This window comes from Corticium candelabrum, chromosome 5, assembly GCF_963422355.1.
Source record: "Corticium candelabrum chromosome 5, ooCorCand1.1, whole genome shotgun sequence".
Lineage (NCBI taxonomy): Eukaryota > Metazoa > Porifera > Homoscleromorpha > Homosclerophorida > Plakinidae > Corticium > Corticium candelabrum.
Window position 1 is genome coordinate 2082847 of NC_085089.1, and position 12822 is coordinate 2095668.

Consider the following 12822-nt stretch of genomic DNA (forward strand, 5'->3'; position numbering starts at 1 on the left):
TGTACGTGTCTAGTCTGTTGTGGGACGATGTTAAACCTAGAAATGCAAATACGTTCATATATAGACAAGTGTTCGTACAGTAAATTGGTATTCTAGTGGAATCGATGCAGAAATATTTCGTGTTTTCCTTCTTTCCCTCTCTCATCTCGAAATTGAACTGCTTTCCTACCAGTCATACAAGATCCCGAAGGCGGTCGGTCTTGCCACTGCGAATTAAATTCAAGAACAAACCATTGTGACCGACGACATGGAAAACGTAATTGACAGCAAGGAAGACGCCAGGCCGATTGTCTCCGTATCCTGCTAGCAATTTGAAATGTATGAAATGCCATACGGAGAAGCAATCGTTTCGTTTCATTTACCTCCAACACAGCTCGTCTGACGTACAAGTAGGAAATAGCCATCATACAAGAGGCGGCCTCCGGATGATTATAGTTTAGCTTTTTGACAGCGCGATCAAAACTACGTTGAAGTAGATATGATGCTCTCTTCAAAATAGTCTTTGTCTCGTTCACATCTTGTCGGCCATAAGATGTCCGCACCAAATAATGAGCTTTACTTACTATCCAGTAGCCGTAAGTGTTGTACTCTTTGTTACCACTGCTACTGAGACTCTCTTGAGCTACATTTAAATGATGTTCCGCTTCGGTCAGTTTGTCAACATAAAGTAGTCCCATTGCGTGAGTTGTTACAGATTGAGCATACCGATGATGGCTTTCTCCATACAGTCTTTTGTATTGTTGGGACGATTTCCTGCTGTACTCCAGCAGTAAAGCTTTCTCGTTTATACTCTGAACGTTAGAGTTCAGGTAGGCAAGAGCCAAACGATTTTCCAAGTAAGCGATCAACTTTTCATTACCCAGTTTCATGGCCGAGCCGAGCAGTAAGCGAAGATCCCCAATGTACCTTTTCAGACCAACACGAAGTGTTCTCGTCTGAACGCCATATACTATTTTGTTTCTCTGAGAGTCATACAATCCTTCCAATGCAAAGTAGAATTCGGCAGTCTTTTCCTCACTAAGAAGAAATTGAGCCTCTAGAAGATATCTCTCCGCAGCACGGTAATTTCCCTTCGTCTTGAGTAGAAAACCGTAGTGACACTGCAAACTTCCCTTAATGGTCCTAACGCAAGGCTCACCGGTTTCGTTTCCTTTTAACAATGCCTCTTGGCCCGCTTTATAAAATCTTTCAGCGACCGCACAGTTGACCAAATTGACGGCAGACTGGAGACCTTGAAGATAAATACACGCTTTTTCGCACGAGGAAAGCTGACTGTCGTGTTGCTCCATGAGTGTCACGGCTCGACTTGTGTACTCGAGCCTACCTCGTTGACCGTCACTCGTCAATACAGATATATCTCCTAGAGCACGATACAACATGACACGTTTATCTACCGAGACGGCTGAATGATTGCAAAAATAAACAAAGAACGAACGCAGAGATCTTAACAAAATACTGTTTGCTTCTGTTCTCTTTTTGAAACGTTTTTGTGTGTGTATCAAAGCATCCGTTATAGCCTCGACGTTCTTGAAATAGTCACCATCCGTTATCGTCTCCGATACGATCACCGTGACGACGTGTTGAGTGACTCGATTTATTGTAAAGAACGAAACGTCTCCCTTTTCTAGATGAACAAGAGACAACGTAGCTATACTTGTATATAGATCGGACTGAATGTTGAGAGCCTCCCAATAACTACGAACAAACTCTTCCGGAAGACGTGTCGAATTCAGTAAACCAAACAGACGATATATGGCTCCTTTGTTAGCAGTCGTATCTTCGATGTTTTCTCTTGCTTTAATTTCTATAGCTTGAATCAAGGAACAACGATACGGACTAGCTCCCGGATGCAGTCTAAATGAATCCTTTGACTTGTTGTACACTTGAAGACTGTCGTTCCAAGCCCAAGACGGTATTAGTTGTTTTCGAGAGCCATGATACATTGCTACAGCCACCAATCCCAGCGGCAATCGCTCTAGCGCCGTCACGACTTCGTCCATTCCTTGACTTTCTCTGTCGTTTGCTATTTCTGCGAGCAACGTTCGTGCCTCTTGATCGGTCAAACCATCATTCAAATCAAGTGTCCGACTGTAGATGTTGTACTGTTTGAGGTTGCTTTCTGTAGTGGCAAGGATGAGGCTTCCGTTAACACCCCAACCACTCGAACCAGGTACCGGTAGTGAACCCGGCGAAACACTAAAGTAATCCCTAATGCTGTCTACGTGAATCAGCCAATTTGATGCGTTCATGAGTCGATTACGAAGACGCTCTAAGAGTACGGTTGTGCTTTGTTCGTTAGCGTTCACGATGAGTTCTTTATCAAATGTTTGTCCAAAGAAGCTGTTCATAGCAATTCGAATTAGCGAGTAGTGCAGCTTCTCCATTGAAGAAACATCAAGATGAAGCACAACACTATAATCAGACTTGTACTTATGGCAGTACTGGGTTGCTAGCACCGTTTTTCCAGTTCCTGGAATACCAACGACGTAGACGGCGACAACCTTGCCCTCGGACATGGAATGTAGCGCGGCAAATTGGTTTCTCATGTCGGCCGTTTTTGCATGTCTAGGAGCAAGCGGATGGGACGGTAAGTCGTTTGCCAAAAAGGTATTCTCGTCATGCTTCTGCAGCAATGAGAAGCAAATATATTACAAACTAACAAAAACCAATGAATGAACAGATTGCATTGTCTATAGAGACTTAATAGTACTAAGTATATGTACACGATACTACAAAGCATATACATACGGTACAAGCAGAGGTTCGGTCGGTCAGGCCAATATTCGAAAAACTCCACTTTTGTGAGACGCATGCATTGTATCGTACACAGACACCAACTTTAGGTGCTTTAACAATATAACAACTAGATAAATTAGATATTTTTATATCAAGATTTAGTAAAACAATGTAACATTCTTGTGTATCGCATAATATATTTCAGCTGCCTTTGCCCTTCCCTTTTCTAATTATGTGTATACGTGCTGCAGAATCCAATCTCTAACGCATGTTAAAGATGGCTACACTCGTAGTGCCGCGGGGGGAGATGACCGGCTGGACTCTCGAGCCAAAAGTCTCTAAAGTAATTTACTAAATGTATTATTATACATGTTACTCTGTTGTTTATTCAACCATATAGACTTACCATTTTGCTTGTGATGAACCAATACAACGGTATAAGAGCGATTACAAGTATTACCAATACAGAGGCGATTACCACGCTACAGCGACATTTTCTGGATATGTTGAGACCTACAAAAAGAAATGAAAGTTCTTATATTAATAAATTCAATATCCGAAAATCGTGTTGTCAGATAACAGCTACTATATAACAACTGATTACTACTACTTTTGTCTGGGGCTATTATATTTTAGCCTGAGGTCTGTCCAAATGCATGATTCTTAATTTCCCTCTATCTTAACTCCAGCAACACCCGCATGGAATGCCAAAATGCTTTGCTGCAGCCGTGCAAAAACGATGCAGAGAAGCCTTTGAAATAAACTTCCATTGGTCAGCTGAGTTGCTGCATTCGAGGTGCATGGCTAGCATCCATGCATATAAATAGCATACATGCATAGAAGCTAGAGACCTGGACTCCTGTCAAATAGAGCACGGTAGAAGCATGGAATTCACGGTAATACCACGGTTTCCATGGTTTTAGTATAGCAAAGTACGGTTTTCATGGTATTACCATGACTACACCTTGCTTTTCATAACATGGTGATAGCATGGATAGCATATGAATACCATACTCTTCATGGCATGGTACGTTTTCATGATATTACATCGATACTTTGTTTATGTGGCATGGTGACAACATAGATAGCATGGTATACCATGAATACCTTACTTTACATAGCATGGTACTATATGGTTTTCATGGTATACTGTAAATCACTACAACATGTACTCCATCGAAGACATTAACTTCATGGCATAATTCCATGCAATAATGCCATGATTTCAAAGAATTTTTCTTAGAACTTCATAGACATTTGCTCCCCATGCTTCATGGAATCCATGAATAATTTACCATGCTTTTCCATGGAAATTACATGTTATACATTGTCAACAACAAAAACTAGCTAAATGGATCGAAGCAAACTATCAAAAGCTGGTTAAATTGATAGAAAGGTCTGCATTACAGTAACGTCGATACAAGACGCAGTCCAGCGTCATTAATATATTGGAACTAAGTTGATAAGTTGATGTCTGTCAAAGAGCACAACTATAATTTCGTTGTAGTTAATTAATGCCGTCATTGTAAGCTCTTACAAGAAAGTCGTTCATTTGACTGTAAAGATAGCAAAAAGTTGCAAGAAGTCCCTAAGAATGCTGTCAATGTGTGACTAAATTGTAACTGCTTAAACTGAGGTTTGTCTCTAACTTTGCATGCGCTACGTTAGCCAGCTTCTCTCAGGTGTCTGAACACTAAAACACTAGCATTACAATGTTTGTAACAAAGACTGCTAATAATAAATTTACAATTCCTATATTAATTAATAATGTCACTAAGCAAGAATTGGTCTATGCATACATATATAGTTTAAAAGTCAAGGTACACTTTGGAATTAGACTCAAACTGTGTAAAAATATCCAACAAATAGCTTACACTTCCTTTGCACTGTAGAACAATCAGACTCAAACTTCTACATTCCGAGGCATTGAGTTTTGCTTTTATTATAATTATGCAACCTAGACTACTATACTCTAATTCTTAGTGATGCGCCAAGCTACACGATTTCAACAAAAGCAGTGAATCACAATGACATCTCAGAACAACAAAATTAACTAAATCAAACAATCAAAAATTAAAAAAGGATTTTTTCTGTTTTACTCAACGTAAGATGCAGTATCTCTCCTACCTAATCTAAGTTAGACAGACAGTGACTCACGCAAAAACGATGAAAGAATACGTTACTGAACTGAATGTGCTTCATTAATTATAACATTCAATACATACCAGGAGGTTGTTCATCACCCTCCAGTTCTTTGATAACATCATCCACCAACACCAACTTGTCTGAAAATATTTCTTTGGCTTCTTTCGTCCAGCCACAGGTAACGATAGCCTTTACCAGTTTGCGAAGGGTAGCTGAATTAGCACGGCGGTTATGCCATTCATCTAGCATGGCTCTAGTTCGCATCAATGGACTACTTTGTGTCTTAGATATCAATTTAATTTCTGCAGCACCAAACCATTGAGAGTCAATTTGCATGGCAAGTTTTTCCCAATCAACACATATTTCGGGGCATTTTGCTACATTTGCCAAGTCTTTCTTCGTCACCTCCTCGTCGCCCATTGTTTTCTCGGTTGGTTCCACGGAAACCTCGTCGCCCATTGTTTCCTCGGTTGGTACCACGGGCACTTTGTCGCCGACTGTTTCCTCGGTTGGTACCACGGGCACTTTGTCGCCGACTGTTTCCTCGGTTGGTACCACGGGCACCTCGTCGCCCATTGTTTTCTCGTTTGGTACCACGGGAACATCGTCGCCCATTGTTTTCTCGGTTGGTACCACGGGAACATCGTCGCCCATTTTTTTCTCGGTTGGTACCACGGGAACATCGTCGCCCATTGTTTTCTCGGTTGGTACCACGGGAACATCGTCGCCCATTGTTTTCTCGGTTGGTACCAAGGGCACATCGCCGTCCACTGTTTCCTCGGTTGGTACCAAGGGCACATTGTCGTCCATTGTTTTCTCGGTTGGTACCACGGGCACCTCGTCACCAACTGTCACCTTGTAAGCCATCCCTACTCAGTCTTAAACAAAACAAAATGAAATTAATTAAAGTGCAATTGCTACAGCTAGCACACAGATGTGCCAAAGCACTAAAAGCTACTTACCAAACCGTTCTCTAGAGAATTAACGAAACACCGTGCAGTTTTGCGTTTCCTAAAGTGCTCTACGTGTTCGTATCTCTAAATCATATTATGTGTAAATTGATGCAAGTCTTCAAGACAACTACAACCTTTGTTGTAGTTTACTCTACAAGGAAGTTTGGAGGTTCTTTCGATATCCCACCCAATAATTCAAGTTTACCCTTTTCAATATTCTTTGTGTTTATATATCAAGATCCTTCAGCATAACAAGAGAGAGGCTTGCTTCGCTCATACTAGATTCACCTTTTGAACGTGCCTATTTTAGCCTACAGTTAGAGTAGTGCCTCAATTTCTAGAACATTTACGGTATATGAAACTGCATGGAAAGTGGTCAATATACTTACATTGCTCTCAGGAACGTATACGTGCCACTGCATATACCGGGAGTAAATCGAATAGTTTTCCACAGTCCATTCAATTCGCAATAATAGTGTATGGATTCTAGAGATGCAATTCATTAGTGTCAATGTTCGCTAGAACAGCTTCCTGATCGTCTGACCGCTAGAGTTAGTTATGTCACTATCTAAAAACAAATGCGAATCTATTTGAAAAGTCAGCAAGATGTCGCAACTGTTCTTCTCGCGTTCATATGCAGCGACTGCGCGAAAGAGCCTGGCTTGCGAGGCTAGTACGTAAACCAGAGCCATATATATGGCTCTGACGTACACGCGACGCACGAGCAGACTCGTGAGCGCCAGTGGGTGTGCCTACTTAGAGTCTCGCATAGCCCAAATACCTACAGAGGTCATAGCTGAACCAGACGTATTAGTTAACTAAAAGGACTCAAATGTTAGCGTCGTACTCTAATCTAATAGGTAATTAGTAATGGGTTCGAAGCAGCTATAGCGTCATCGTATGTAACACCAAACGTGCAGGTCGCACTTCATGCGCGCTCAAGAGTCAGACGTACACGTCGAATCAATCAAATCATACATTTAGATAGTAGCTACTGTCTTACATGCAGTCACGACCGGCTCTACTTACCTCAATACTACAGCGCGATATGTCGATACAGCTAGAAAGATTGAACCCAGAGACGGTTTGATACCAACTGGGCTTCTAATTAAATTAGTCAACTTACGTACCAGATTGAGCCAAGACACAGATACATCCACACTGAAGATAGACCAGACATCACATTTTACGACGTAGACTCAGGAACAACAAAAGAGATAGATGTTGCTATGGCTCATCCCTGGAGCAAAGATACCATCAAGGGAGCGTCCACGACATGTGGATATGCAGCAACAAAACGAGAGGCAAGGAAGGAAGTAAAGTATCGCAAAGAATCATTACCAGATGGTTCTAAGCCTTTTGTTACTCCTCTGGTGTTCGAACACTTTGGTCGTTGGGGACCCAAAGCAGAGGAATTTTTAAATGAACTTGCAAAGAAGTCCAAAGACATGCTGGGAAGGAAAAATGAAGCAGCGTTTAGAAGCTATTGGAGAAGAAGATTTTCTGTGATTATTCAGAAATGTAACAGTAGAGTTGTTTTAAGAAAGCTATCTAGGCTTTCATTGAATTGTTTGGATGGACAAGACAAGCTAGAGATGGACAAAGCCATTCATAGTTCTATTCATTAATTAAAACGAAGAACAGTAGGAAAGTAGAACTTTTAGTACTGCAGCAAGTGATGTAAGTAGTGACGTTTGATGACAATAAAACAAATCTGTCTGTCTGTCCGTCCGTCTGTCTGTCTGTCTGTCTGTCCGTCTGTCAGTCTGTCTCTGTCTGTCCGTCTGTCTGTCTCTCTCTCCCCGTCTCTCTCCCCGTCTCTCTCCCCGTCTCTCTCTCCGTCTCCCTCCCCGTCTCCCTCCCCGTCTCCCTCCCCGTCTCCCTCCCCGTCTCCCTCCCCGTCTCCCTCCCCGTCTCCTCCCCGTCTCCCTCCCCGTCTCCCTCCCGCCCTCCCTCCCCGTCTCCCTCCCTCCCGCCCTCCCTCCCTCCCTCCCTCCCTCCCTCCCTCCCTCCCTCCCTCCCTCCCTCCCTCCCTCTCTCTCTCTCTGTGTGTGTGTGTGTGTGTGTGTGTGTGTGTGTGTGTGTGTGTGTGTGTGTGTGTGTGTGTGTGTGTGTGTGTCATGAACCACCTTGACCTTCCTAACTGTAAACCACTATACGTCAAGATCCGCAAATGGTCATATTAAACCACCAAAAACAATTGGTTTCTAGAGAAACTGATTCCATATGGAAAATGCATGGTTCACTTCCATGTTTCAGTATTAAGTTTCAACAGCAGTGCCGCACGTCACACATACAAGTTGTCAACCAGGGGCGTAGCGTGACCTCCAGAAAGGGGAGTGATAAACTTCACTATGCTATGGGACACGCCCACATTCATAAACACGCCCATTTTTATTGGCTTGTAATTTACTGATACAATAGAATCAGTGGCAGATCCAGACTGGAAAATGGATGGTGTGTGTGTGTGTGTGTGTGTGTGTGTGTGTGTGTGTGTGTGTGTGTGTGTGTGTGTGTGTGTGTGTGTGTGTGTGTGTGTGTGTGTGTGTGTGTGTGTGTGTGTGTGTGTGTGTGTACTATATACAGCTTTGGTCCTCACACGTATTTACAGGGCACAATTTTTATGACCACGCCTACAAATGATGGGCTATAGCCCGGTCTAGCCCATCCTACGCTACGCCCCTGTGTCAACTACAGGTCTAGACACAATTACGCGCAGACATATGGCAACTGACATTTAGCTGATCGACAAGGAACTCTTGCGTTGACAAGACTTTCTTTCTCGATACAATTTGTATGTGCAGAAGCCGCTGTCTCTACATATCAACAAATGGCACCGATGAAGCCATTCAAAGTAACTGTAATACTAGACCACCTAGTGAGTACATTTTTTTTAAATTTTTGCAGTACCTTGTGTTGGACTTCTATTGGCATCTTCTGACGTTGCCTTTTCATTAGCTGTGTAGCACAGCTTTCTAATAGCGTTTGTACTTCTTATCATGTGTTTCTTGAGTTCTTGCAAAGACCGCTGTACTAGAAAGCGAGCAGTCTCTCTTACATAGTCTTGAGCATCTTTTCGCAAATCATCTAGCTGGTCTCGCGACAGAAAACCATGCTCATCAACATTAGTTTCTTCTGGATGACGTTGACCTTCAGCATTGATCACATCACCGTCCACTAGGAAACAGAATTCATATAACTGCATGTTATAATTATACACCAAGCACTTATCAGTTAGTCTATCTTCTATTTTATAGCCATCCCTTTTCGCAAAACATTTCAAATTGATAATGTAATAACAAAAAATTTATTTAAATTTTTACACAAAATGACAAATTTCTACTGGATCCTGATGTTACCGGCGGCACGTTACACCGGCACGTTACACCGGCCGTTTGAACCTCTTTTCTCTATTTTAGCTCCGAGTCAATTGATTCCAAACAGGAGTAACAGCTTACAGTCTTCTTACAACGAAAAACAAATTCTGTCATCTTGGTATTTGTTTACAAAAATTAATTGATTAAAACTTATCATATGACGTCAGTGTAAGCGCATTCGGTGCTAAGCTGCCGAGAAGGATGTTGCTTCTCGACCCTAGTGCAATGTACCTTTCGATCTTTCTCCTTTATTAAATAGCGTCTTTAGATATACTAAAGATAGGGGTCGTTTTCACCGTGGGTGAATAGCTACTGCAATTTAAACCTGTCTAATAGAGTCGAAAGTAAACATTACTCGGGGATCTCCCTAGAATAAAATTCTGGCATGCAATAAACAGAGGATGCCAAATTTCCTATTACATTGTAACATTAAGGCGTCGCCAGCCGTAGAAAGCTTCCTGTTGAGGTTGGAGGCCAGACTGGCAGTTGATATTGAACTTAGATCAGAAAGAAATGGGTAATGAAGTAATACCGATGCGTAGAGCGTCCACTGTCCTCAACCATGAGTTTAAATAAACGTAGACTACAAGGCCACCATGTATGCCCAAACCGAAAGTCTTGGAGAATCCATGAGCCCCATTGCTCCCATGAAGACGCCACAACGTGTTGCAGGTAAATATAGAAAAGATGTCTGTGTCCTATGCTAACGCGACATAGATAAGATTGCTTTTGTAGACTTACTGTATTACTAAATGTGCTCTATAGACCTAATTAATTAATTATATATAAACAGAACGGTAAAGCGCATGCGTGTCTTTCTTTTAATTAAGTCGCAAGAGCTATCCCCTCTCTCTCTTGCCGCCTTCTGTGTGGGAGAGGCTATTAGGCTACATGCCAGGGACCATTAGGAAGTGACGTCACGAATCGAATACACTGCGACACGAACTCACAGCACTTTTCACCGAGTATATGCTAAATACATTGTGTCTATAGAAATACAAACTAACTGAAACCATTTGTGGAATGAGACAAATTAGCTGCCTGTACAAAAACCATTTTTGTGGAATGGGATTTGGCAGTCACAAGGGAAAACTCGCCCATGCTATCCCTAACCCAGTATACGAAGTTCTACATGCAGCTTGCTTACTTGCTTGACACGTTCATGCAGCTGATCTCGTCAATCTGGCGGCTTTAATACAAGAAAACCAGTAGCCTGTCTGACGTATACGGGTACCTAAAATCAAAGTTCACGTGATCTAAACGGCAAGGCAATGATTGACAAGCTTAACTTGATTAATTAAGAGTCGACAAGACCTATCTCTCGTTTCACCTTTGGCTCGAGTGTACCACTTTGCTAGAAAGAAATTCGTAGTGACGTCATGCGCCGTATGTTAGTCGATGGTAAAAACAACATATTTGAATATAGCGTCCACACTTGAAATGCGCATGCGTGTGTCAAATGGTTTGCTGTCTTTTCATATTAAATAGAAAATAGTCATATTAGTTAAAACATCATTTAGTTACTGCAAGCAATCTTCTAGTGACGTCACAATGCCAAATAACGGTTTGAAGCATGATTTGTTCAATCTGTGCTTGCTAGAGCAATTTCAGCTTGAATTAATCAAGGTATTTGAGTAGATTTGCGGTGAGTCGCGCTCAGTCCTTCTTCGCGCAAAGTTGCTACGCCACGTGCGCTAGCTGTCACGCATTGGCCTGACCGCAAATGTTTTTAGTTAGCAAGCTTATCGCGAAGGACTGTGGACGAGTCTGCGACGAGGTTTCGGTGTTTGTTTATGTGTGTCTAGATCTGTGATGCACCACTACAACTTGAACATTTTAGTTAGAGATTAGCTAGTGCCCACTACTAGGCAACGCGCACCCATAACTTGTATGTCTTTTGAAACTAGTGATGATGCGACGCAGCAGATAACAATCAGTCAGTGCCGTATCCGGCAGTTTGGCAGTGGTCCAGTTGAAATTTGCAAGCAGGCACAGATGCTCATGCGCAAACAAACATACAAGAAGTCTTTTCTCGTGTGACATAATTAGTCTTCAAATTGTCGGTACATCTATATGAAAATCGAACATGATATTTCATGAAGCAGGAGCGTAGCGTCACCTCTAGAAAAGGGGGCTACGTGACACGCCCACTTTATAGACACGCCCACTTTTATGGGCTTCTAATTGACTGATAGGGTAGAATCAGTAGCAGATTCAGACTGGAAAAAGGGTGGTGTATATACTATATACAGCTTTGATCATCACACGTATTTACAGTCCACAATTTTTATGATCACGCTTACAAATGATGGGGTTATAGCCCGGCCTAGCCCATGCTACGAGGATGAAATTTAAGGAATCTGGTCAATTCTTGCTTCATTTTGTGATATATAGTTATTTAGAATATCTATATATCTATATAGGCTTCAAATCAAGTCTGTCGGTCACGTGTTGGTGGTAGTGCAAGCATATGGCACTGCATGGCCTCAAACCCAACTTTGGTAAACGTTTTAGGTTACTGGATTAGAATTATAAAATTAACTTGAGAGAAAGTAAACTTTTTTAAAAACTCTATCCAATATCTTTCTATCTGTAAATCAATTTCTTACATCTATGGAGAGACTCAGAGCAAGATCCTCAGAGTACAGTACTACTCGTTCAAAACGAAGTCATGCAGAACGCTAGAAGTCATAGGAATCCATTCGCAACGTGGTTACTAAACTTGATTCTGTGTTGTAAAGCTTGACAGCAGTGACGCTATACATGGTGACAGAACACAACATTTTGACTATAGAGATGCAGAGTACAGCATGCACATATACAGGGTTAGATACTTCCCAAAAGTTCTCTTATAGGAAACAAAAAGTTCATGGGATGCTAAGGCCTATAGTGAGAGGCGACAGTACCACCTGTTTCAACACTTTATCCGCTATTTTAAATGAACCCAGTTAGAATGAACATGGTATGCGAGCTGTATGCGTTCTGATCTGCGGGGCTGCAGGCATTCATTTGATATCCAGAGTGATTAGATAAAATTTATTTAATCAGCTATACCCAACTTCCGAAGTTTTGGGAATGGTGCCTTAGTAAAAGCGCAAATATTAAAAAGTGGTCCGAATGAAACCGGACCAATGGGACCTGTGGCTACGTCCCGAATCTCTAAACACGCACAAAGCGTGTGCACAGCTTGCGTGAGAAACAATCTATGCAAAACCCAGCGCAACCTAATTATCTAGAGTCTAGCGGAGCTCAAAAACTATTAATTTGCAAGATTAAGTTGGAAACCGCCTTATCGACCGTTATAATTCTGGTGCACTCTCGAGTAGCGTAATGACCCAAGCAGCTCGAATGTGTAAAGATAAATAGTACGCGGTTACACCGGTACAATCACGACGTTCAACATCCATAGTAGTGCCGCTAGAAGGTTTCTTCCCTTCAGCTCTAATGCAACCTATTAGGTAACAACGCATGCATGCACATGTTATCCTAGAGATATAGTATGTTTATCTCTAAACCGCGCACGTAGACGTTCTTCACAGGCGATTTGAGAGAAATTACGTTTCGATATCGGATCTGCAGGTCTTTGAAATACCGCTCGCAAAAGGCTAAGC

At 42.0% G+C, this 12822-nt stretch overlaps 1 protein-coding gene and 1 long non-coding RNA gene across 2 annotated transcripts; one reads left to right on the forward strand and one right to left on the reverse strand.

Annotated features, from left to right (window-relative positions):
• The first annotated feature begins 6882 nt into the window (after positions 1 to 6882).
• Positions 6883 to 7568, forward strand: LOC134179276 (uncharacterized). Its single transcript, XM_062646134.1, has 2 exons — positions 6883 to 6918; positions 6968 to 7568. Exons 1-2 carry the CDS (start codon positions 6883 to 6885, stop codon positions 7460 to 7462), a joined length of 531 nt encoding a protein of 176 aa, XP_062502118.1. The 3' UTR covers positions 7463 to 7568.
• A 1193-nt stretch (positions 7569 to 8761) lies between these two features.
• Positions 8762 to 10674, reverse strand: LOC134180622 (uncharacterized). The gene is made up of 3 exons (XR_009970020.1): positions 10501 to 10674; positions 10359 to 10445; positions 8762 to 9011 (listed from the first exon to the last, which is right to left on the reverse strand). It is a non-coding gene; the product is annotated as an uncharacterized LOC134180622 (long non-coding RNA).
• Positions 10675 to 12822: the final 2148 nt, after the last annotated feature.